The sequence below is a fragment of the Psittacula echo genome (assembly GCF_963264785.1).
Source record: "Psittacula echo genome assembly, chromosome: Z".
In the NCBI taxonomy this organism is placed as follows: Eukaryota; Metazoa; Chordata; class Aves; order Psittaciformes; family Psittacidae; genus Psittacula; species Psittacula echo.
This window is the reverse complement of record NC_137742.1, coordinates 103,969,302-103,995,498: the sequence shown is the minus strand read 5'-3', so window position 1 is coordinate 103,995,498 and position 26,197 is coordinate 103,969,302. Positions and strand designations below refer to the sequence as shown.

At 54.4% G+C, this 26,197-nt stretch overlaps 3 protein-coding genes across 7 annotated transcripts in view; 1 reads left to right on the top strand and 2 right to left on the bottom strand.

The window, feature by feature from the left end:
* The window catches only part of ZC3H18 (zinc finger CCCH-type containing 18), a 49,026-nt gene extending 40,475 nt beyond the window's left edge, over positions 1-8,551 (bottom strand). For all 5 annotated transcript variants that reach the window (XM_080637424.1, XM_080637422.1, XM_080637423.1 and 2 more), the window contains exons 1-2: positions 8,472-8,551; positions 8,009-8,070 (exon numbers count right to left, since the gene is read on the bottom strand). The gene's annotated coding sequence lies outside the window, so the exon portion shown is untranslated. The remainder of the gene's footprint in view (positions 1-8,008; positions 8,071-8,471) is intronic.
* A 3,912-nt stretch (positions 8,552-12,463) lies between these two features.
* On the top strand, positions 12,464-13,722 carry CIDEC (cell death inducing DFFA like effector c; the record flags this gene model as incomplete). The annotated part of the gene is made up of 5 exons (XM_080637992.1): positions 12,464-12,513; positions 12,680-12,821; positions 12,926-13,075; positions 13,239-13,423; positions 13,542-13,722. 5 exons carry the CDS (start codon positions 12,464-12,466, stop codon positions 13,720-13,722), a joined length of 708 nt encoding a protein of 235 aa, XP_080494118.1.
* Positions 13,723-14,838: 1,116 nt separating this feature from the next.
* ZFPM1 (zinc finger protein, FOG family member 1) overlaps positions 14,839-26,197 on the bottom strand; it is a 35,111-nt gene continuing 23,752 nt past the window's right edge. The window contains exons 4-10 of the mRNA XM_080637866.1: positions 24,007-24,140; positions 21,844-21,946; positions 19,805-20,017; positions 19,447-19,671; positions 18,718-18,813; positions 18,427-18,570; positions 14,839-18,275 (exon numbers count right to left, since the gene is read on the bottom strand). Coding sequence (XP_080493992.1) covers positions 16,027-18,275; positions 18,427-18,570; positions 18,718-18,813; positions 19,447-19,671; positions 19,805-20,017; positions 21,844-21,946; positions 24,007-24,140 — 3,164 coding nt within the window. The 3' untranslated portion in view covers positions 14,839-16,026. The remainder of the gene's footprint in view (positions 18,276-18,426; positions 18,571-18,717; positions 18,814-19,446; positions 19,672-19,804; positions 20,018-21,843; positions 21,947-24,006; positions 24,141-26,197) is intronic.

Genomic DNA, 26,197 nt, shown 5'->3' with positions numbered 1-26,197 from the left:
GCAGTGTTCAATCATGGAAACACCTGGATTTTCAATCAGGTTTAATTCAGACGGTGCATGTATTGCCACCTAATCTCCAGCTGCTTTGCAGACTAAAGATTCAAAATTCCTTTAAGGATGATCAACTTCATAATTCTCTGCACCATGCACTTCTGCTAGAAGCTCAGTATGAACATGTGCTCAATACAAGTGAGTTGAAAGTTAGATGTCTGCTTAGAATAAGCACAATAAATGCAACAGGAAGAGACAAGATGCAAAGCCAGAAAAGCCCCCAAGCCATATATCTGCTTGGTTTACTCCAGAAAACAAAAAAAATCCTATGAACACTGTAACTGCCTGACCCAAGGAACTGGTTGAGCTGTTTGTTACTAGGAAGATTACTGGTTTACATCTAGACAAATGCTCTTGGTGATTAAGAACTCTTACCCTCCATCTGTGGTCTCTTGCTGCAGCATGTACTCAGCCTTATAAATGATGGCACCTCCTTCCTCACTCCCCTCAGCAATAACCACAGTGCTTGGCTATCTCAGAAGAGCCCAAGCAGAGAGAGGTCTCCTAGCAGGTTTGCAAGTACTGAGGCACTCAGTGCTTAGAGAGATAAAAGCAGTCACCTGCAGCTCTCTGCTTGTACCAGTGGAATGGTTCAACAGAGGCACTGGCTCCTCTCAAGGTGGCACTTTTCCAGGGGAGTAAATTCACTTTTTCAGCTTATGGCACCTCCTCCTCCAAACCCAAAGGTCTGCACAGGAACAAGCTCAGGCAGCCATCAGACAGAAATGAAAGCTAAAGACAAACCATGGCTTACAGAAGCATATTTAGGGCTAAACAAAAAGCCACAGCGTTACTAATCAATAGGACTTCTTCATCTTAATATGTTTCATGTTTTACTTCAGCTGCTCCTAGCTACAAGCTCCTTGCAAGCACAGTTACTGACGGTGCAACAAAAACCATGGCCTAAATTACCAGATTTTTAACCGTTATTGTCAACTCTTGACGCAGAAAGGCTACAAGACCCTGGTAGCTCCTTTAGACACACCAAGCAATACTTCATGAAATAGAGTTATTAATACCAGGCAGCTCTGTGCTACTTAACCTTTTCCTGACCCACACCATCACTTCTACCTGTCATGCTCCTCCAACTAGTTCTGCACAGTAAAGGTTACTTACTATCAAAGAGCAAAAACAGACAGGAGGCAGATCAAGCCACAACAGACTACAGTGAACACCACCAAAGCAAATCCAAGCCTTCACAGCATATAAACCCCAATACATTTTGGTAGCAACAGAATTGGGGATCTCTGTGCTGAAATACAGCAGGAGGGTAAGCATGGGGAACATGCAGCATCTATTCTGTGTGTCAAGAGCCTGTGCCTGGAAATCAGGAAGGCACAACGTTGTTACCCACGCTACTCATTTGCTTCTTCATGAACTTGTGAGGACCAGGGCTGTTGTATTTATGTCCTGTATGCTGCCAGATGCACTGTCATCACTGAGATAACATCTCTTGTATTCACCCTAGTGAAGACATGCTGAGCTGGTATTTGCAGCAAACTCTCAAGATGAAAGTTACACTCAAGAAAATGCTGCTTGTTACATTATGGGAGGTCTGCATAGAAAAATCACAATGAAAAGCACTCCCAGAGAAAGTAAAAGTCTTTATGTAAGTATTTAACCATGCTCTGCTTTATGTCCTCAAAGCCCCACACAGATATTTGATAACCAATAAAGAATCATCTAAATATTTGTCCTGGGTTCAGCAGTAGCAGTCATTTTTCTCCTCCTTAGTAGCTGGTGCAGTGCTGTGGTTTTGACTTTCAGCCTGGGAACAATAATGATAACACCAATGGTTTGAGTTGTTTTTAAGTAACGTTCACTCTGACCAAGGACTTTGTGAGTCTCATGCTCTGCCAGGGAGGAGGGGAAGCCAGGACAGGACACCTGGCTCAAACTAATCAAAGAGGTATTCCATACCACAGCACATCATGCCCAGTATATAAACTGGGGGCAGTTACCCAGAAGAGTTAGATCACTGCTCGGATCGAGCTGAATATCGGTCATGGGGTGGTGAGCGATTGTATTCTCTCCCCTTGGTATTTCCCTTATTATTACTGGTGGTAGTAGCAGTGGTTTGTGTTATACCTTAGTTACTGGACTGCTCTTCTCTCAACCCAAGAGAGTTACATTCTCTCAATTCTCCTCCCCATCCCTCTGGGGAGCGGGGAGAGGAAGATGGGGCAGTGGGTGAATGAGGTTCTGAGTTACCAGCTGGGCTTAAACCACGACAACATTTGAGCAGAAGAGTCATATTTTGAGTTTCCTACCAGCTGCTCCAGTTTCTCCACACATCTGAAGTTGGCTCTTACTCATAACTGAAGTTTTGATTTTGCTGAAAAGTTAAAATCCAAATTAAAAGACAGCAATTGCCTCTGGTGATAACAGCTCTGGGCAGTTAAACAGGATGCAATCCAAAACAAATTATATTCTTACCGGGTATATAGAAGTTGATGCCGAGTTCATAAATGCTTGCACAAATTATTACTGGCTTTAAGATCAAGTTTATGGCAGTGATTTTAATTGCCTGAGAAGTTACAGTTTGTGTGCACATAGAACAACTTAGCATATTACATCTGAAAGGTCAGCCTTAAGAGGCCAGGAGAAATGTACAAGTTGTCAAGGGCAGATGTACTCAGGAAATTTGTTTTCTGATTTCTTGCAAACAAGCAGCACCAAAGAAAAAGCACTGAAGTGAACCAAATGCCTTTCTGCATTCGGCACTAAGACCTTTAGAGGGATGGGGGAGGGAAAAATATGAGTGGATTCTCACCACCAGCTAAGGTGGTAAGTATAAAACATTCACCTCCACTGGCAGCTATTAAAGCTATTATAAAACCCCAGGGCATCCATCAGTTACAATCATTTCCTATTAATTTCCATTGACAGAAATTATAAGAAACACAATAAATGACAGCCCAGTTGAAGAGGGATCATAGGCAGGCTGGTTTTGGTGTGGATTTCCCCAGATTCAAGTAGCAGCAAGTTTCCCTTCAGCAACAGGCTCTATGCAATCCCCAGTGCCTCTGTCTGTGTCAGCAGTGATGCAGTGCACAGAAAGCACTTCAAAAAGTCCTCATCCGAGTTCCTCCACCACCTTTTATGCTGAATTATTTTGGTAAATAAAATATTATTTGGCAATACTTGGTAATTATTTTGTTAAATCCACAGTTCAGCCAGTCTCCAAGGGCTATGCACCAATAGCCAAGAAAAAGATACCCCAAAACTCAAAGAACCAGATTTTTGCTTCAATCTTACACACAACTGCATGGAAATATCCTAAAGCAAACCCCATGATATGCAAAGGTAAAATAAGCAGCAAGAAAGAAAGAAATGGAGCTGGAAATTTAAAGAAAACTGTTAGGCTAATGATGCAACAGGACCAGATAGCATTTCTGCTGCACGATGTCAAGATACTGCCCTAGCAGCCATCCAAATGTTAGGTTAGACTCCCACTAACTCACTGCCACAGCAGCTCCTCCTGCAACAGGGGAGGCAAAGAAAGTGTCCTCCAGCCATTCCTTAGCCTTGTGCAGCCCCAAGGAGGGGAGAGGAGAGCCTGAGAGGAGAAAGAAGAAACAAGGCACAGCATTCAAACAAGCAGCTTACAAGTGACAGCAGCATCACAGAAGCAGGACCTGAGATAGGAGAATGCCTCATCGCTGAGCTAGTCGGTGTTACTTGTAGTCACTGGTTTGTAGAAAAAAAAAGAGTTGAACATTAGGAAAGGCAAGAGTACCACAGTAAGGATTTTGTGAAGCACTGGAGTACTCGCTCTACTCACTCAAGCTTCCTTTCTAGCTCCAGTGAATTTACTGTTTGCCTGGTAGCAAATTTCACTCCATTTAAAGTGCATGTTCCAAACACTGTCTCAGAATAATCTGTAAATCACAGTTTATACTAAATCTCTGGACTCCTGCAAAGTTTTCCTGATTTTCCCGGGGTGTGTGTTTGCAGTTTTTTGCTTTCCAATGTCATTCAGCTACACATACAAATACCAAGAAAAAGATAAGAAAAATTACTAGATAGAAGTATTTCAAACAGAGCAACACAATAGAGCAGAAACAGTAGAGCAGAAATCCACAGGTTTCATCCCTCATCATAAGGGTGGAATTTTTGTACCTTAAAACCAAGCAAGTTTATTAAAACAAGTTATAAAAGAAAAAAAATAATCTAACCTATAGATAAGATTCCTTGACTTGTAGCTTAGGATAATGGGGCAAGAACCAGGTACATAGTAATACTTCTCACTTAGTGTTTCATCTTCAGAGCTACCTTTAAATTACAGACAGTTCAGGCAAAGCCACACTATTCCAAAACTGACTTCATTTCCTCAGTGTATCAGATGTTCATTTTCTGCATGTCTGAAGAAGCAGGCTACTTCAGAACAGGTATCAAGTATTTTAGATGACACTTACAAAACCTTCTTTTTGCCAGGCTAAACAAGTTGGTACAGCCTTTCTATAGAGAGGCTTTGTAGCAAATACAATAGTAGGGTGCACTTTTCAGCCCAAAATGTGTCTTTGTCTCTAGAATCATTTGTGCATGCCTCATTGAGTGGAAAGCCCCTTAAAAAGCAGCTCACGTATTTTCAGTGAAAAAAATGAGGATTTGGCAGCTCAACTTTCCAGCCATCCCACCTGCAGTAAATGCATGCCATCCTCCTGGGTGTGAGCCACACAGCACTTGCTGTCACCACAGGTATCAATCAGGTTAAAGCAGGACTTTCCCTCCAGTTGTTCCTTCTGGATCTTCATGTCCCCAGCCAGTCCCTGTAAGCTTGCAGTGTTCCTGCCAGTGCTGTGAGCCAGCAGTATTACGGAATAGTCTACCAAAAATACAAAGTAAAAAAATCCCTTGAAAAAGAGACCTGGGGCTTTGTCATTTCATTTTCAGTAGCAATGCCTTTGCATCATGCTCCACAGCTCAAGCAGAACCCAGCTGCATCCAGCTATAGCTGAGAACACCAGCCAGCTTTCGCAAACCTAAGTCTGACCCTTTGGTCACTGGGTATCCAGAAATGGTGGGAAGCACTCGGAAGAGACAAGTCTAGCATCAGCTAAGAGCAGGATGAAAAGGACGAGAACAGCATGGTGTCCCAGGGGACATTCAGCAGCAATTACCTGCAGCAAACCTTATTTTTCTCCCTGCAGTCCTCACTTCTCTCCCTGCCCTTGCACAGCAGTTCCACAGAGTCAGGTCTGGCAGAAAAGGGAAGCTTTTAGCTACATAGTACATATGCAACAGGAAGCAGTGCTGAAGTTTCACAGACTGAGCTCTGGTATTTCTCAAAGTAGGGAAAAATGCATTAAATATTCCCTAACTTTGTCAGTGTTTCACTGCATGCCCTGGAATAGAAATGCTCCTTCTAAGCTAGGCATTCACACTGCCATCCTCACTTGCAAGGACCTGGATGCAACAATGAAGGGGCCCATCTTGCTCTCACTGAGTCTCATAGTCTTACTGGAAAACCTTTAAAATGACAGAGATTTCCCCCCCTGACACAGGTAAAATGGCACCATACATTGAAGAGGTGTTACAGAAACTTAAATTCATTTGCTTTGGCCATGTAACAATATATTTTTCCAAAGCTTAATGATATCCAAGACTCTTAAATTTAAAATACAGCATTGAGATTAAGAAGCCCTGACACAGCACTAAAGGCAATAAAAGAAAAGCCCTTTTCTACTTAAGACGCTTTTTAAAACTCAACTTCAATATTGCCACGTAATCCCTGGACGCATTTTAAACAGTATTTTTAACATTACACTTCTGTTAGGTGATTTGCCTCGGGCAAGAGGCACATGAGTCAGAACACTGGAATTCTTAGCAGCAGGTCTGTTTTCAAGATCAAGCCCAGTTTCTACTCTCTTAAATCAAGAGGTACAAAACCAGAAGGAAGAAATGCCAAACAAGCTTTAGTCTGTGGTCACACGTGTACCTTGGACACTACTCCAAGGCAGCGCAGTGTGTCACTGGCCACATTCTGGTTCCATGGCTCTCAGCACTGCCTATTGATGTCAGGAGACTCAACTGCTCTTTCTTACGGCTTTGTGCTGTTTTCAATTAGAACTCATGAAAGGTTTGAGCCGCATCTTCACTTAAGCCAACAAGTTAAGCTTTGTGTACAACTAACAACTGACTTGCAGCTGCACGTAGTGTCTTGAGAGCACACGAACTGGAACCAGCATGGAAAGGATAGCAGCTTACTCTAACCCACTGCATCACCTGTAGGATAAAGCTGTGAGTTAAGACACCATTTGCAACAGCTACCAAGGAAAAAATACTGCTGGTGAGCATTATTTCCATTCATTCAGTTCCTCCCTCCAAGGTTAGGCGTTTATATGGTGCCACAATAAGCTTTTTCCGAGTGAACAAGGTATACACCTTTGAAGCAGTACAGGAACCAACAGCTCAGGTGGCTCCAAAACCTCCAGTAGCAGGAAGGCAAATACTCTGCAGAAAACTGGAGGTTGACAGAGCCATCAGCTTCAGTCCTGACATCCTACAAATCACCAGTCAGATGGCAAGAACCAAGAGCAGACACAACTTCTGTAGCCTCCCAGCTCCTGGGGTCAGACACAAAGGAAAGAAGCAAAGAACATCTTTGCTCCAGGCAGAAATCTTTGTGATAGAAAGGATAAACCCCACTTTTTAACAGCCAAACAGCTTGATGCAAAATCAGAACACTTCTGTTATTTAGATATGTGAAAACCAGGGGTTAATGCAGAACAGAAAAGTTCTGGAGCACAGTCTAAATCCAGCCACAAGGATGGGTGAAGGATATAAGCAAATTGAGGAGGATGAATGGGAAATAGTGCTGACAGAACAAGCGAGAAGATAAATGCAGCACAAAAATACCTATGGAACAAAGACCTGGAAAACTGAAGCCAAACAGAAATGAAGGGCAGGAGCTTCAATGTGGAAAAAACACAGAAGAGTAACAACAACAGGAAGAAAAGGAAATAAAATGTCTCATGATGCAGGAAAGAGGCACCACATAAAAATGAAAAGACCCTAGAACAAGAGCACAGCACCCGGTCTTTTGCTTTGAATGAAACTACTACTGTTAACAAGGTTAATGAACCACACACTTATCTGAGTTCCTTAGGGAAGCACTGACTTGTAGAATGAATTGCGAACTTCAGCTACCTTGTGGCCATCAGAGATGCAGAAAACTGAGCTGCCTTTTGGTATTAATTTAAGAGAACTGCCTGGTGACAGCCATTTCCAGCAGCTGATTGTTAAGGAAGAGTTCCGATCTGAAATGTTAACCACTGCTGTGTGCCAGGCAGGCTTTGGGAAGGGAACATGAACAGAAAGCAGAGCCATGAGCAGCTGGAGTTTGTTTTCACAGTGTAACCAATTCTCCTCTTCCTGCAGCTCTCTGCAGGCAAATGCTAATTTTGCATTAAAAGTGCCTTAGTCCCATCAAAGAAAATAAGTACGATTATACTGGTGTTCCGTGGGATTTGTGGATAATCACACTCAATAAGCTAACTGTCCTCTCAGAGCAGCAGATCAGCTGTCTTGATTAGACTACAACCCTTCTCTTTAACCTAGGCAAACCTTAGGAAGGCCAGGAGAAAGAACTCGCACCTCGGAGGTGCTGCCCTTGCTACAGTCAAAACAGCACTGTTAACAGCTGTTTGACAAGAGCTGAACTACTGATGGCAGTAAAAGAAAACGTTAGCATGGAGGCTGACAGGACAGCTCTGAGAAGAGGCAACCCCACTGAGACAACTCATGGGGGGGAATAAAAACCACCTGCAGCAGCACTGCATCAGAAGTGCTCACAGAGACAACAGCAGCTCTGGGCAGTGAGGACACCACAGCTCCTACTGTCCCAGGCAGACAACACAAACCAGTGTTATGCAGGTGAAGCAGGGCAGAAGAGACTCTCTGGAGCGCAGATGATGCTGTGCGGTCCCAACCCTTCTCCCCACTCCCCCCTTACCTCACAGGGCCAGGCTTAGATCCCTCTGCGATGCCCCCAGGCTGGGCTTGCTGCAGCAGTTCCTGCTTGGGGAGAGGGCACAGTCAGAGCTGCCCCCCCAGCAGGGGTTACCCCCTTCCATAGCACCCCCAAACCAACGCTCCCCCCCAAGCTGCCCCGGTCCCATCCAACCACCCCCCACCCTACAAGAGGTCCCCCCCAGCCCCGCCCAGACGAGCCCCCCGCCACCAAGGGCTCCTCCTCACCCTCACACCCCCCATCGCCGCCCCTCCCACCCCATTCCGCCCCCCACCCCGTGGGCTGCTCCCTCCCCTCCGCACCCCCCGAGGGGGCGGCCCCGCACCGGGCCCCCTCCACGGCCGCTGCCCTCCCCTGGTTCCGTCGGCTCTCGGGCCCGCCCCCCCCCCCAGCGCTAGGCCGCAACCGGCGCCTGCGGAGCGCGGCCTGCCGGGCAGCAGCTCACCTGTGCGGGCCGGGCCTGGGCGGCGGGCGGCGGGGGTCGGCTGCAGGCCGGGCGGACACACAGGGAACGGGCCCGGGGCGGGGAAGCGGCGAAGCGGCGGCAACGGCGCGGGACGGGACCGGGCCTCTACTCGCGGCGGCGCAGGGCGGCCATGGCGTGATGTCATCCACGCGCGACGGCCCCTCGCGACGGGAAGAAGGGAGGCGGCGGGAGAGTGGAAGGGCGGGGTGGGCGCGCGCCTTTTCATAGCGCACACCCCCCCCCCGCGCGCGCGCGCGGGCGCGCTCCCCAACCGCACCTTAAAGGGGACGCGCATAAAGATGTGCAGGGAGGGGAGCGAATGTGCACGGACACACAGGGGTGCACAGACACACAGGGGTGCACACACGTGCACAGACACACATGCACAGACATACATGTCCACAGACACGCATGCAGAGACACACGGGGTGCACACACATGTGCACAGACACATGCACAGACACACGGCTGCACAGACATGTGCACAGACACACACACACAGACGTGCACAGACACGCAGGGGTGCACACATACATGTGCGCAGACACACATGCACAGACATACATGTGCACAGACACACATGCACAGACATACATGTGCACAGACACACATGCACAGACACAGGGGTGCACACACATGTGCACAGACACACGGGTGCACACACACGTGCACAACACGTGCACAACACGTGCACAGACATACATGTGCACAGACACGCACAGACACACGGGTGCACACACATGTGCAAAACACATGCGCAGACATACATGTGCACAGACATGCAGGGGTGCACAGACACACGGGGGGCACAGACACGTGCACACACACCTGCACAGACATGCAGGGGTGCACATACATTTGTGCACAGCGGTGCATGGTTGCACACACGTGTACATGCAGATGTGTTTGGGTGCACACATGTGCACAGACACACATGCACAGACACACAGGGATGCACAGACACGTGCTCACACATGTGCACAAACACACAGGGGTGCACATACACGTGCGCAGACATGCATGGTTGCACACACGTGTACACACAGATGTGTATGGGTGCGCACACATGTGCATAGGGAGGGATGCTCAAGCGTATGCCCAGACACGCAGGGGGCGCACACCTGCATGGCACAGGCATGCATGCGCACAGGGGGAGGTACATGTGTGCTCACACATGAATGAGTACAGGTGCACACAGAGATGGATGTGCGCATGAACACACACGGCGCGCATACATGCTGATGGACACACATGCAGGTGGACACCTGTAGCTAGACATGTGTGCATGTGCCATGCAGACATGCATGAACATGGGGATAGGCTTGTAAGCATGGCAAAGTGTAATGCAGGACATACACACACACACGTATGGACATGACGGAGGTGATGGCTCATGCCTGCAGGGTGCAGACCTGACCTGCTGCTCCTGCAGGACACCCCCATGGCTGGGACTTCCCTTGTCCAGCCCCCCAAAGCCAGTGCTACTCAGTGCTTTGTGGTGCTCTGCATCCTCTGCAGCAGCACCGAGGTCCTGGATCCCCCAGATCCCCACAGCAGCCCCCCGGGAGCTCCCCCAGCAGCCTGGGCTGCTCTGTCCCCTCCATCCATCCGCGCTCCAAGCTCGCTTTGGCAACCCCAGCACTGTCTCAACAGCCCCATGGGTCCCAGCTCTCCAACCCAGAGCCAAATTCATATCCCAGAGGTGCTGCTGCTGCAGGCACCAGAAAAGGGCTCACTGGGCACAGCCCGAGGAGCTGAGGGATGCTGGTGTGTCTGGGCTGGAGGATGCTCCTGCACCCTAGCTCAGCATGGAGAAGTTTTAGAGCAGGGTCTTGGTATGGTTTCCCACAGCCTCCTCCTAGAGAAACAGATGTGTTACAGTCTGGACAAGCGGGATGCGTGGTGGTGTGTAGGAACCGGCTGACCAGCACCATTATAAGGGTGGTGGTGAACAGCTCCTTCTCAAACTGGGGACCTGCCACCAGCGGGGTCCCCCCAGGGATTGATATTGGCCCCAACGCTGCTCAATGTCTTCACAAGTGACATGGATGAGGGGATCAAGTGTACCCTGTAAGTCTGCTGATAACACCAAACCGAATGGGGAAGACACTTGGGAAGGGAGAACCACCCTGCAGGATGTCCTGGCTTCAAAAGTGGGATAATGGGAGCTTTATGAAGTTCAACAAGGACAAGTGTAAGGTCTTGGACGTGGGTAAACACAATCCAGGAGTGCAGCAGAGGCTGGGATCTGATAGGGAGCAGCTCTGGGGAAAGGGACCTGCATGTCCTGGTGAACACAAGCTCCATAGGAGTGAACAGTGAGCAGCTGTGGCAAAGGAAGCCAACAGGATGCTGGAGAACATCAACAAGGGCATCACCAGCAGAGATAAGGAAGTCATTATCCCACTCAGTGCTTGTCAGGCCACACCTGGAATGCTGTGCTCTGATTTGGTCCCTGCTCTACAAAGAAGATGTAGATGGGCTGGAGAGGGTCTAGAGAAGGACCACAAGGATAATGGAAGGACTGGGCAGCATGTGAGGAAAGGCTGACACAGCTGGGACTGTTCAGCCTGGAGAAAAGAAGGGTCAGGGGAGACCTTATCACTGTGTTCCAGTATTTAAAGGGTGGCTGCAAAGAGAAAGATTCCCTTTTTACAAAGAGTCATATAGAAAAGACAAGGGGTGATAGGCACAAGTTACTCCTGGGGAGATTCCATTTGGGAACAAGAAGGAAGTCTTTTGCAATGAGAACAACTAGCCACTGGAATAATCTCCTCTGGGAAGTGGTGGGCTCCCTAATGTTGACAAGAGTCAGCTGGACAGGGTGCTGGGACATCAAATCTAGGTCATGCTTTGCCTAGAAAGGTTGGACCTGATGATCCCTGAGGTCCATTCAACCTGGGATTCTATGATGCTATGGTTCAGCCTTCTAGTACCTAAAGGGACTCCAAGAAACCTGGAGAGGGGCTTTGGACAAGGGCCTGTAGGGACAGGCCAAGGGGAATGGCTTTAACCTGCCAGAGGGGAGACTGAGATGAGCTCTTAGGCAGAAGCTCTTCCCTGTGAGGGTGCTGAGGCGCTGGCCCAGGGTGCCCAGAGAAGCTGTGGCTGCCCCATCCCTGGCAGTGTTCAAGGCCAGGTTGGACACAGGGGCTTGGAGCAAGCTGCTCCAGTGGAAGGGGTCCCTGCCCATGGCAGGGGTTGGAACTGGAGGAGCTTTAAGGTCCCTCCATCACCCAATGCAACCCATGACACCGTGCAGTGCCCACCCTCATGCTGGCCCCGCCCACCCGCACTGGCCGCACCCCCCCATGGCATCATGCCAGGAGGTGATTGGCTGAGGCAAGAGGGGTCGGGCCGGGTGGGCGGAGTCTTTAGATGACATATATGGTAGGGTGGGAGGGGGCTAAATCAGTAGAGCGCTGCTGGAGGTGGGGATGGGGATGGGGATGGGGATGGGGATGGGGATGGGGATGGGGATGGGGATGGGGATGGGGATGGGGATGGGGATGGGGATGGGGATGCTTTAGAGGACCTTCTCCACTCCCCCTAGTGGGCTCCTAGCTGCAGATATCCCTGGAGAAGCATGGCTGGGGTTCCTGCCATGGGTGCCCCTGGCTCCTCAGTGCTTGTTGCCTGCCCCAAGAAACTGGGATGAGGGTGCAGCCGGGTGCCTGAGCCTCACCTTTGCTCCAGCACTGACTCAGAGCCCCACGTGCTGCTTTGCGTAAGAGCCGTGCTGGCAAGCAGACTCTGCCCAGGGAGGCTGCCACCAGCCTGGTCCCGGCCAAAGGGCAGGCACAGCCCCTGCGTAAAGGTGGCAGTGACGGGGCACTGGGTCACTGCTGGGCTGGAGCTGAGCACAGGAGTAATCAGCGGGAAAGGGTCTGCTGGAGTGGAGAGAAGCCAGAGGGATCCTGTCTAGGTCTGAATCCTTCCTCCCTAAAGGCCGAACCGTGCTCCTTGTGAAGATGGATTATGCCAAGTCCCTGAGCCTGCGCCTGGCTGCTCCTGTCTCCAAGTAAGTGCTGGGGAGCCAGCATCCTGGGGTGGGGGACATGGGAACCCTCCCTGCTTTGGCACCTCTTGGGTGGATGTGCCCCTCTCCACTGAGTCTTGTGGGGTTGGCACTGCCTGGGGCTGGAGGTGGCTCTCAGGAGACCCCAATCCCTCCATCCCTATCCCAGATGTGTCTCAGCAAGTGCCTCCATGACCCAGCAACTGCTGTCGAGCCCGGCCTCACGGCCTCGACCCTTCCGTGTCTGCAACTGGGACCGCAGCCTGCGCAAGGGCATCATGGCACAGAGCCTCGCTGAGCTGCTGCGCCAGGTGAGCTGCTGGGTGTCAGTCTGTCTGCCTGGGGGCTGTCAGTCCACAGGGATGTATGGTGTGCTGGCTGCCCCCAGCCCTGCTCACCCACAGCATTCTTGCAGGCTCAGGCTGCCCTGCTCGCTCCTGGTCCCATCTCACTGGTGCTGGATGAGGATGGCACCGCAGTGGAGACGGAGTCTTTCTTCCAGACGCTGGAGGAGGGCACGGTGCTGATGGCCCTGAGCAAGGGGCAGACCTGGGCTGCCTCCAAGGTAAGTGCATCCCTTGGGTTGGGGGGGGGCAAGAGCCTGGTTTGTCCCTAGGAGTAGCAGTGAGGAGATGTGATGCTCAATGGGAGGTACCCATGATGCTGGGTGAGGTGGGACTGGAAGGGTGTGGGTACCACTGGGTAACCCTGGTCCTGCTCATGCTCAGACCCCTGGATACCAGCTGAGCCTGTCCCACAAGCCACCTCGGAGGATCGATCTCGCCCGTGTCACCTTTGATCTGTACAAGACCAACCCCCGGGATCTGGGCTGCCTCAATGTCAAAGCCACGCTCTATGGCACCTACAGCATGTCCTACGACCTGCGCTGCTACGGGGCCAAGAGGCTGATGAAGTGAGTGCTGGGCAGGGGGGGTCAGGAGATGGCTCCGGGTGTGGGGATGCTGCAGTGGAGGACCAGACCCCTCTATGGGATGCAAGGAGGGATGCTCACCCCTTTCCTCCCTTACCAGGGAAGCCCTGCGCTGGACGCTCTTCACCATGCAGGCCACTGGCCACGTCCTGCTCGGCACCTCCTGTTACATGCAGCAGCTCCTGGATGCCACGGAGGAGCCCAAGGAAACAGAGAGCAGCCCAGCGCTGCAGACCCCCCTCAGCCTCCCCCCCCTGCCCCGCAGGAAGACCCTGCAGTGAGCATTGGGTGCCCTGTGCCCCTCCTTTAACACCCTAATGCTGGGGGGGGTCCCAGCACCCTGCTAGGTCAATGCCTGGGGATAGAGGCTGCCGTGGTGCTTGCCATAGCCTGTCCTTGCACTCCGCTGGCTGACTGTGGCCAGCGCGTCTCTATTGTCTGCTGCTCTGTAAATATATTTATTTGAGTAAAGCTTTGCTCGTTTCAGCTGTCTCTCGTCTCCTCTTTGCTTGTGGGGGTGTTGCAGCCATTTGCCCTACTTGGCACTATGGGGCTGTGGTGGGTGATGCTGCAAGAGCATGCAAGGAGGGGACCTGTCGCAAGTGCTTCCCAAGGGAGCTGCTGCCTTCGTTCTCCTCCTCCTCCCTGTCACCCCAGCACCCTGTTGGCACATAGGGTCTGGTCCCAACCTCCGTCACTGCATTCAAGCTATGAGGAGGGGATGATGCAAACCCCCAAACCCATGTGCCTGTTGGCACAATCCCTGTTCTTGCTCTGTTGAAAGGGATGAAAGATGCCTGCTTGGTGCTACTGATACCCAGAGCGCAGAGGGATGTGCTCCTCTTGCTCTGGAGTGGAGGTTTTAGTCCCTGGTCTCCTTGAGAGCCCTGTGCCCCAGCCTTGCACAACCCCCGTGGGATGCTGCAGCCTTGGCCTTGCCCTTGGGGACTGCAAACACCCCGCAGCTCCAGAAATATCAGAATGGGAAACAAAACAGCCTGGGGGCCACTGGGTTATAGTGAGCTGGAAGCTGAGGGACATCCCTGAGGGGGAGCTGAGGCTGGGACTCTCTAGTGCAAGCCCTGCACTCAGGGTGGGCTGGAGGGGAATGATCTGCTTCCCGTACTGGGGAGGCCAGAAAAACTGTGCTTTGGGGGTGCTTATGTGCATCCCTCCATGATGCACTGCAGGGGATGTGGGACCTGAGCCATGCTTACCCGGGTACCCCACTGCGGGGGTCTGGGGCTCCAGCACAGGAATTGCTGATGGAGCAGAGACCTGAATCAGGTTCAGAGCAGCAGAGGCCACCTGGGAGCTTCATTAGCTGGTAATTAATGACCCATCAGCCTGCAGCCCAGCATCAGCTGGAGCCCAACTGTGGGCTGGTGGCTGCATCCCCCCGTGGCACAGACAGGTGACACCCAGGGTGAGGCAGTGCTACCAGCAGTGCCAGGGGTGACACAGGGACACAGTGCTCTGCCCCGTCACTGCAGGCTGTACCATGGCTATACAAAGAGTCACAGAACGGTTAGGGATGGAAAGGACCTTCAGCTCGTTCAGTTCCAACTCACTGCCATGGGCAGGGACACCTTTCACTAGAGCAGGTTGCTCCAAGCCCTCTGGAAGCACAGCTTCCCTGGGCACCCTGTGCCAGTGCCTCACCATCCTCACAGTAAAGGACTTCTTCCTTATATCCTACCTGAACTGCCCCTGTTTCAGTTTGAACCCATTCACCCCTTGTCCTGTCACTACAGTCCCTGATGAAGAGTCCCTCTCCAGCATCCTTGTAGCCCCCTTCAGACACTGGAAGCTGCTCTGAGGTCTCCACGCAGCTTTCTCTTCTCCAGGCTGAACAGCCCCAACTTTCTCAGCCTGTCTCCATACGGGAGGTGCTCCAGCCCCTGAGCATCCTCATGGCCATCTCCATGTCCTCCTTACACACCCAGCGTCCTGACCCCAGGGGTGATAGTGCCCACACCAACCACCAGCACTCACATGCAGCTGCCAGCCCAGCTTCGTAAGACATATTTATTTCTATACACACTTATACACACGGATATTCCCAGTATAGCTTCATCTTGCCTCTAGTGCTGTCTCATTGCAGGGTCTGGTTTGTGGTGGGGGCACCCACACACTTCTTAGTGTGCCCTGGGCTAACCCCAGCCACGCTTTATCCCCTTTCCCACCCCTGTAGTGTCTATTTGGGGGCAGAGCCCCCTGGCTAGGACAAGGCCATGCACCTTAAGCTTGAGCTCCCTGCAGCATCAGCCTAGGCTGCAGCAGGGACACAGATATGGGCACCGCATGCACCATGTGCTGGAGGGGGGGGACTGGACCCCTGCCAGCATCACACTCTTTCCGTGGGGTCCTTGACCCAGGATGCGCAGGATCCCCAACCTGGGGTGGCATGGAGGGCTACAGGAGGGACCTCTGGATGCTGAAGCAGCCCCAGCGGAGCCTCCCAGGGGTCCTGATCACCATGGGCCCTGTGAGAGTGAGGTGCTGGGCATCGGTTCCTGGTCCCCCAACCCCTGCAGCCCTCCTGAATGGTGACGATGGTAAATGGAGGGGGGGGGAGGAGGGCTTTACTTGATGTGCTCAGCGGCGTGAGAGGAGCAGTAATACTTCTTATGGGCAATGAAGGTGGAGAGGCTGCTGAACCTGATATTACAGAGGCGACAGTACCTGTGGTTGCTGTTGGACACGGACGCAGCCTTGGCCGGGGGGGTCTGCACCGCCCTGTCTGTGTAAGTGGGGGGTGTAGGGTGCTTGTGGGGGGCTTCCCGCAGCCCCTCGGGGGCTCCGGGGGAAATGGGGGGCCGGGGCAAGGAGGGGGGCCGGGGGCTGCTGCTGCCATCCTGACTCTCCCTCCCGTTGGAGCTGTCCCTGTGGAGAGGGGGGGCAAGAGGATGCTGGGGGGACACCGCGGGCAATGGGGGCTCCGGTGTCCTGCCAGCACCGGGGACCCGGGTATCGGGGACCCGCTGCCTGGCCATCACCGGCTTGGCCACATAGAGCCCATGGACAACACGGAAGTGCTCAAGGAGATCGCCCTTAATGGTCCCATTGATGGGACAGTAGGGACAAGGAGAGAGGGGTCCCTTCATCCCCAGGACTGACAGGAGACTCTTGGGGTAACGCTGTGGTGAGTCAGCCAAGGGGTAGGGGATGCCGGGACTCCCTGCTGGAGCTGCCCTCACCCGCATCCCTTCGGGGTCCCCCTCACCAGGGCTGCTGGGGCTGTGCTGACCCTTGATGGGGAGAGGCACGGCCCCCTTCATCTTCTGGAGGTGCTCGAGAGTGCGGGGCTGCAGTGGCGTGGCCGGACACCGGTACTTCTTGTGCGCCAGGTAGCTGTCAAGGCTGTTAAAACTGATGCGGCACGCGGTGCACTCATGGTAGTCAGCCAAAGGCATCAGCGCTGCCGGCGCTGAGTCGCTCTGCCACCGCGGCTTCTTGCTCAGGTCAATGGGACCGTCAGCATCCGGGCTGGAGCGGGGTGATGGGGCAGCCCCCACTGGTTCTAGGACCGGTGGTGGTGGGTCAGGGGCCGGGGAGGGCTCAGCGGGGCGATGAGCGGCTCCATGGATCTCATAGAGCTTGCGGCGCTTGCGGGTGCGCAGGGGCTGGGGAGGAAGGGGCACTTTGGGGGCCGTGGGGCGGCGGACGGGGGGGTCGTGGCGCGAGGCGCAGTAGAAGCGCTTGTGCACCACGTAGGTCTCGTGGCGGCTGAAGTGGATGTTGCACGCCTCGCACAGCGTCTTGTTGGGGTCCTCGTCCCCCTCGTCCCCTGCCGAGCTGCTGGGGCTCTGGCTGTCCTCGCTGCACCGCCCCGACCCGCCCTCCGCCTCGGGGGTCCCCGCTTTAACACCCCCCTCTTCTACCTTCACCTCTGGCACTATGGCTGGTGGTGTGGCATTCCGGCTGGCATCCCCATTCCCTCCTTGTGTCCCCTGCCCGTCGCCCAGCGGTAAGGACAGCAGCATCCCAAGGGTAGGAGGACCCTTGGGTACCCCGGAGGGCACTTTGAGCTTGTGTGCCCCAGCGGCGCTGTCCTCGGTGAGGTGCCGGCTGGAGCAGTAGAGGCGCTTGTGCACGTAGTAGTTGTTGATGTTGTTGAAGGTGATGTCGCACTCGAAGCACGTGGCACCCTTGGGTGCCGGCGTGCTGCTGTAGACGGCGGGTTGCACCACGCCGCCGCCGTGGCCCTGCTTCAGGCGGTTGTGCACCAGCTCCGACATCTTCGCCAGGATCTCGGATGCCTGCGGCACCACCGCGGCTTCGTGGCTGAACACGTACTGGGGCACAAAGATGGTGCCGCCGGCCGTGCCCGTCCCCGTCCCCGGCTCGCTGGGCACTGGGCTGGAACCCGGCGTGGGGCTCACGAGCTCTGACTTGACCTTTGCCGAGGGCAGGCTGCGTGGGGACGAGGTCTGGGAGGCAGCACTGGGGCTGCTGCTGACCCCCTCCCCGGGACCGCTGCTTTTGGGCACCTCTGCCTCACTCACTGGGCTGCAGGCGGGCTCCACCTTGATGCGGATGGGCTCGCCGGAGGATGAGGATGAGGATGATGATGATGATGATGATGATGATGATGATGATGATGATGATGGCCCTTCCCCGTTCTGTGGCTGCACTGCTGGTGAGAGCTTGCCAGCAGTGGTGTTAGGGGATGAAGTGGGTGGTGCCATGGGGGGCACGGCATCGGGGCCGGGCGGTGGGGCGGGCAGGGGGCTGTGCAGCACCATGTGCTGTGTCAGTGCTGGCAGCCCCTCGGGCAGGAACGTGGGCAGGCCGCACTTCCGCAGGGATGCGTTGTTGGTGTGGCTCAGCCCTGCAGAGGGGAGAGAGGCACTGGTGTTACCCAGCATCCTGGCACAGGGATGCTCACCCCATCCCCAACCTCCCTCCCTGTGGCCGCAGCCCTTGGCGGTGATGCTGGGCTCTGTGTGTGGCACCGACGCGTGTCCCCTCGTGGTACCCACCATGGGGTTTGGTGGCAGCCAGGGCTGCCCCCGGCGAGTACAGCTCTCCCTTGGAGCTCGGCTGGCAGATCATGTGGTTGGTGACCAAGTGGCTGTAGAGGATGTCCCTCGTGGTGGAGACGAAGCCGCAGCTATGGCAGACCCCTGCAGGGAACACAGTGCTGGGCTGAGCAGGCAGGACGGCACTCAGCAGGGCAAGCAGAGACCTGTGGGGAGCAGGTCCCTGTCCCCATGCTGTGCTATGGGAACAGGGGTGTCCCCACGGGGGGATGCCGTGCAGCGCTCACTCACCGTTCAGGCCGTCAGTGTGCACTTTGAGGTGACGCTCGCAGTTGGCTTTCGTGGTGAAGGCGGACAGGCAGATCAGGCACACGAACGGCCGCTCTCCTGCAGGATGGACAGACGGACAGGCACACACCTCAGCGCTGAGGGAAAGGGGATGGGGACCGCGGGGACACCCCACAGGGACAGCCAGGACTGCACGGCTGTGGGAAGCAGGATGCTCTCTCCATCTTTACAAGGCTGACATGGGGGAAGACCTACAAGGGAGCTGCCCCAAGCCATAACCCAGCTGGGGAAGAACCTTACCTAACTACAACTGCCTGGCAGGAGGTTGTAGTGAGGTGGGGTTGGTTTCTTCTCCCAAGTAATGAGTGACAGGACAAGAGCAAACGGCCTCAAGCTGCACCAGGGGAGGTTTAGATGGAGATGAGATGATTTAAATGGAGATGAACAATTCCTTGTTCATGCTCAGGCATTGGAACAGGCTGCCCAGGGCAGGGCTGCAGTCACCGTCCCTGCAAATGTTCTCACCCCATGTAGACGAGGCCTCAGTGCCATGGGTTAGCGGCAGGCCTGCGATAAAGGCTGGACTTGATTTGTCCAACCCAGTTCATTCTATGACTCTATCACTGGTCACCGTGCTGTAGCCCTGCATCCTCCCTGCCCCTCCACCCCAGCTCCGGGGGTCCCTGTGTGTGGTTTGATGCCCCAGGCTGCAGCAGCCATGCCAGGTCATACCGCTGTGGCTCCGCATGTGTATCTCCAAGGAGCTGGCGCTGGGGCAGCTCTTCTTGCACTGCGGGAAGGGGCAGATGCGCTCATTGGGGTAGGTCTCCTTGGTCTTCTCCTCCAGGGCGGGCGAGCTGGCGCTCTGCCGGCTGGCACAGTAGTACATCAGGTGTGCTTGCAGGTTGCGCTCGCTCCGGTACCAGATCCCGCAGTCCTTGCATGGGAAAACATCCTCTGTGGAGGGGAAAGGGACAAGGAGAGCACATACATCACTTCAATGGCAGGCTGCGGATGCATGGCACAGCGCCGGCCCCATGGGGCTGCACCACGTCCCCATTCCCAGTGCTGCGCATCCCTGAGGACTCACTGTTGACCATGGCCGTGGCCAGGATGGTGGCCATGCCCGCCTGCTGCGGCAGCAGCTGGATATCCGAGTGCAGTGCCGCCGGGTACGGCGAGTCGCTGGGCTCCACGGTCACTGCATGGTGGTTGGGGATGGCCAGCGGCTCCGCCAACACGAAGGCACACAGGACCTCGTCCTCCTGCAGGGCACGCGTCGTCCGGCACCACAGGGCTTCATCTTGGGGGGACACGGAGGGATGGGGGACAAGGGGGCGATGGTCAGCGTGGCATCCCCATCCTGCTGCTGCCTGCACGGACCTGGGCTCCCCTGTCCCCTCTGCCCCTGGTGCTTCCTCCAGGTCTGCCTGGAGATGGCGGTGTCTGCCCATGCCTGACCACTGCTCCCGCTGGTGCTTGCACCCATGCACCTATACATGCGCCTATACACACACCTATACATGCACCCATACATGCACCTATATATACACCTATACACACACCTATACATGCACCTATACATGCACCTATACACACACCCATACATGCACCTATACATGCACCTATACACGCACCCATACATGCACCTATATATGCACCTATACACACACCCATACACACACCCATACATGCACCTATACACACACCTATACATGCACCCATACATGCACCTATATATACACCTATACACACACCTATACATGCACCTATACATGCACCTATACACACACCCATACATGCACCTATATATGCACCTATACACGCACCCATACATGCACCTATATATACACCTATACACACACCCATACACACACCCATACATGCACCTATACACACACCTATACATGCACCCATACATGCACCTATATATACACCTATACACACACCTATACATGCACCTATACATGCACCTATACACACACCCATACATGCACCTATATATGCACCTATACACGCACCCATACATGCACCTATATATGCACCTATACACACACCCATACACACACCCATACATGCACCTATACACACACCTATACATGCACCCATACATGCACCTATATATACACCTATACACACACCCATACACACACCCATACATGCACCTATACACACACCTATACACGCACCCATACATGCACCTATACACACACCTATACACGCACCCATACATGCACCTATACATGCACCTATACACACACCCATACATGCACCTATATATGCACCTATACACGCATCTATACACACCCATACATGCACCTATACACGCACCCATACATGCAGTAATGCCCAAACCGAGTCTTACACCACTGCATGCAGTAATGAGTACACTGCGTCTTTCACTTGTATGATGCGTGCACTGAGTCATAGAACCATATCACAATTTGGGTTAGAAGGGACCTTCAAAGCTTATGTAGTTCTAACCCCCTGCAATGAGCAGGGACATCTTCATCTAGACCAGGTTGCCCAAGAACACATCCAACCTTGACTATTTGCCGGGGTGGAGCATCCACTACCTCTCTGGACAGGTTGTGGCAGTGTTTTACCATCTTCATTGTAATAATTCCTTCCTTATATCCAGCCTGAATCTCCCTTTTTTAGTTTAAAACCATCACCCCTCATCTTGTCACAACAGGCCCCGCTAAAAAGTCTCATCCCATCTTTTGTATGAGATGAGCCTCTTTTAAGAACTGAAAGACCACAATAAAGCTTCCCTGGAGTCTTCTCCAGGCTGAACAACCCCAGTTCTCTCAGCCTTTCCTCATGGGACTGGTGCTCCATCCCTTGGATAATTTTCGTGCCCTTCTCTGGACCCTCTCCAAAAGGTCCTGCCCCAGCTGCATGCAGTAATGCACTAGTGCTTGCACAAGCCACTGGGACCCTCCTCATATCCCAACCAGGAAAGGCTGGGATAGGGAGCAAGCCCCAGTGATGGTCAGTGATGGGTCATGGAGGAGGTGGAGGAGCAGATGGAGGGCGACAAGGACCTCTTCCATCACCCAAGCACCGAGATGGCCATGCCTGTCCCCCCCATTAACCCTCCCTGGGACACACAGCACTGGTACCAACCCTTCCTGTAGATGACGGCGTTGGCATCGGGCTCTCCGGGCACGAGGGGCAGGCGGGACAGCCAGCAGCTCTCATCTCCCAACACCAGCGTCACGGGTGGGCTCTGTTGAGAGCAGAAAGAGTGGGGTGAGCATCACCCCCCAAAACAGGCTGGGATTGAGTTGGGTTGGGTCCCCCCTCCCACACCCCATCCCTGCTCTGTCTCCTGCATCTCTAATGAATACTAATGACCAGAAAGAAGGGGGGGGGGGGGCGTAGAATTAATCTGCCTGATCCTCCGATGGCTGCTGCCGTAACGATATGAAATCTAATTATTCATCCCAATATTCCTAAACCCTCCGACTCAGCCTGACGGTGGCAGCCGGTTGTGGCCTTATCGCCGCCAGGAGCGCAGTGCTGGGAGCGTGATAACCCCTGCGCACATGCGTGTGAGAGGCGCTTGCACACGCGTGTGAACAGCAGGAACCCGCCTGCTGCACGGGAAGTGGGTGGGAAATGGGGCTGGGGGCTTAGGGACCCCCCTGCATGGGGTGCGGGGATGGGCACATGGGCTCAGCACCCTCCAGGACTGCAGTGGCCCCTCTGCATGGGAGAGGAGGATGGACCCCTGTGGAGCTCTCGCTTTTCAGTGGTGGGAACTATGGGTACCCCCAATGGAGGGAAGCACCTGCAGCACCCCAGGGTGCTCCCAGCACCCCAAAGGCGCTCCCAGCACCCCAGGGTGCCTGCCCCAGCTCCCTTTGGTGGCCCCATCCCCTGCGTCAAGCCCTTCCTTGTTCTCCCTGGAACAAAGAGGTCAGTGTCTCTGCTCTGCACCGGCACGATAACCATCGGAAACCCTATCTGCTCCGCATCCGCTGGGATGGCGTTATCAGAACAGCCCCGTGCCCTCACTGTTCCCCCTCTGTGGGCATCACCCTAGGGCTGGGTGCCCTGAGAGGGGCAGCAGAGCAGGGATGGAGTGGGGGGACAGCCAGCACCTGGAGCTCCAGGGTCCCTTGGCATTCCCAGGCACACCTGATGGAGCAAGGATGTGTTGGGGGAGCCCCATGGGACTGGCTGGGGAGGCAGGAAGGCTTCTCCCTCCTCCTCCTCCATCAATGCACCAATGGGCACCCATGATGCTCCATGCCACAGAGACATTAAAACCACCCAGTGGTCCCAGTTCCCACTGGGATGAGCTAATTTCCCATATGGGGATGAAGAGCAGAGCTTGGGCAGGATCTGGGGGAGACCCCCTTGCATGCCCTCTCCTGCCGCCAGCAACAAAGACGAAGGAACCTGAGGGCGACAGCCTGTATCAGGGATGGGGCTGCGATTCCTTCCTCGCTTTCCCGAGCAGAGATAGGGAGGGAGGCGAGTGGCGGAGGAGAGCAGGGCTGGGAATCATCAGCTGGGCTCGATAAGGGAGCTGCTGAAATGGGAGCAAAAATATTTAGACAATAAATGAAGTATCAGAAAAAAGCTGCGCATATCTTTAAGAAATCAATCATCCTGTACTGGGTGTCTGGACACACGGCGCCAACCGGGAGATAGGGAGCCAAACTGGGCAGATAAGGGTTAATCAAGGATTTAATTCAGCAAAGATAAACGGGCCTGAGCTAAAAAAAAAGGGGAGGGAAAAAAAAGAGGAAGAAAGGAGGAGGTGGGGATGGAGACTGGGAGGGATTCTCTGGCCTTGAAGATCCTGAGATGGAGCTGTCTGCGTGTGGCACGGGTGGATACAGGGGCAAGGATACGGCTGGGATGTGAGGACCCAGCGCTTCCAGCACACCCATGTGCAGGCTCAAGTCCCTGTCATGCTCCTGCCACCAGCAGCCACCTATGTCCTGTGCTGCAGAGCCCTAGTGCTTTCCTGGCACAACCAGAGTCCCTTAGGAGCAGATTTCGGGTGGGAAACCCTGACGCCATCCCCTCTGCAAGGATACAGGTACCACCACACAGCCTGCTTGTGTAGGAGGGGGGGATGGCCAGCACCCCATCTGCCTGCCCACGGTGATGCTCTGATCTCGGGGTGATGGGCAGCGTATAGCATGGAAACCTTCTGGACACCCAAACCTGGAGATTCCCAGGAGCTCGATCCCTTCTAAACCAACCCCTCTCCCTAAACCCCTTGTTTCCTCAGGCCTTTCCTCACCACCGTTCCGCAGCCGTGCTCCTTACCGTGTCGCTGTGCCCGGGTGATGACAGCTCGCTGTGGATGCTGCCCTGGAAAGGTCCCCAGGAGAAGCCTTCGGGGAGGCTCTTGCGGGTTCGCACCTGCCTCTCCCCATCCTGCACAACCTGGTCCAGCTCATCTGTGGGGAGACAGGCACAGCATCACTGTGATGCCCCCCAGCCAGACCCCCGCCCATGGCAGCTCAATAGGGATGTGGGCACTCATCTGGAGCCTGGAGCTGCTGGTGGGTGCCCTGGTATCCCTAATGGGTGGGAGGCATCCAGCTGCTCACCGGGGGGTCCGGATACAGCACAGTGATGGAGCGGAAGGAGCATTTCCCATCCCAGCACCCAAAGTTGAAGCGGCTTCAGGGCTTAATGGCTTTGATTATCTGATAAGCCTCTGGTTTAATGGGTTAGATAACATGTTAATACGCTATGAAGGCTGCTCTAAAATGTTTTAACTGTGCCTTTGTCTTTCGGAGCGCAGATAAGATGGCAGGTAACCAATACGCAGATGGATGTGTGCTGGCTGCCCCTCGCTGTACAGCGGAAGGAGCCGGATGCTGCACCCCAAAACCCATGATGCTCCCTAAGGACAGTGAGCCAAACACCAGGCCACCAGTGAGGCCCCGGACACCCATCTGCAGCCAGGCAGGCTCCTACCACCCCAAGGTGCTCTGGGGCAGAAGTGGGGTTCCCCCCTCACCATAGCAGGGAGAAGAGCCCCCTAAAGCCCCATGCCCCATCTCTGAGGGCACCACAGCAGATGCAGCTGGTGCTCAGGTCCTGTGCGCTGGTCTGAAGGTAAAATTGCTTTCAGAGCTGGGAGCACAGGGGGGATAAAGCGATCCCATGGCTGCAGAGATTGAAATCTGATGTGTTTATTAGCCTGGCTGACATCTGGATCCTGTCGGCAATAGGGTGAGTTAAGGTGAGTGTCTGGGTGGTGAGCACAGGTTGGTGGTACCTGAGATTACCTGTGTCCCAGCATCACCCATAGGTTAGCTCTGTTCACCGAGGATGCCCTGTGCCACCAGGGATGTGTCTCCAGTTGTGTCCCAGGGGATCAACTGGTGCCCCTTGGCAAAACCTGCTCCCCGCTGGGGAGTGGGATGGAGGGAAGGCTGCAAAGGTGTTACAGATCCCCAAGGATCATCCCTGAGCCACCCTCCATCCCCATGCCACAGCCTCCAACAGATGCTGGTGAATGAGGAGTGCTCTGCCTGCAGCAGCTCTGCCCTGCTGGGGTACAGGCAGGGCTCCTGCCTCCCCTTCCCACAGCACCTCCTGCCCTCCGTGCCTTCATCCTGGGAGCCCTTGGTGCTGGTTTGGACCTGGATGCTCAGAAAGGTGCCCTGACCCCGGGGATCGCTGCTCTGTTCAGCCAGGATTTCATCCCCAACAAAGTGGCTTGGGAGTGCGCAGGGCGCTGGCTCTGCCCGTCCTGCATCCCTGGCATCCCCCTGCCCCATTTTCCTGGCATCCCCCTGCCCAGCACCCCCTGGCTCCATCGCAGGATAAGACAAGGAGGAGGGCTGAGGCCTTCAAGGAGCAATGGGATTTATTCCCTGGCACAAGCCAATGCCAAGGAAAGGCAGCAGCAGCCCCTCCTGTGAAGGACCTGGGGTGGGGGGGGGCAGGCAGGAAGCAGAGGCACCGAGCAGGATGTGGTCATCACCGAGGCCTCAGGGCTGATCAGGGCAGTCAGACCCTTGCTCAGTGCACAGTGCTCCACGATTCCAACACCTTGCTCCTGGCTGATTCCTGATGTGCCACTGGGCTCCCTTTAGCCCCTCCATCACATCCCCAGCATCCCCCATCACTGGAGCTGGGAAGCAAAGCCCCACATTCCCAATGGCGGTGTCTCCCCTCTGTACAGCCGGGCTGCTTTTGGGGAACAGAGCCCAACCGCCACTCTCCCCTCCCTCCGTGCCCCCCCTTTTGCCCCTCCTTCCCCCCGTCTCACTGGTAATCAGCAGCGTTTGGGTCAGGAGACCATGTCTCCAAGATAAGAGCGTTCGCCTGACACTTCCCATGTCAGAGCACTTCATCTTCTGTGTATCAATCCCCAGCAGAGAAAACACGCAGGCGCTGATAAAGACAAAACCGTTCCAGACAGGGGGACAAAAATAGTGCCGCCGGAGCTGGCCCCGCTCCCCACCAGCGCCCGGTGGCCATGGCACTGGCCACGGGC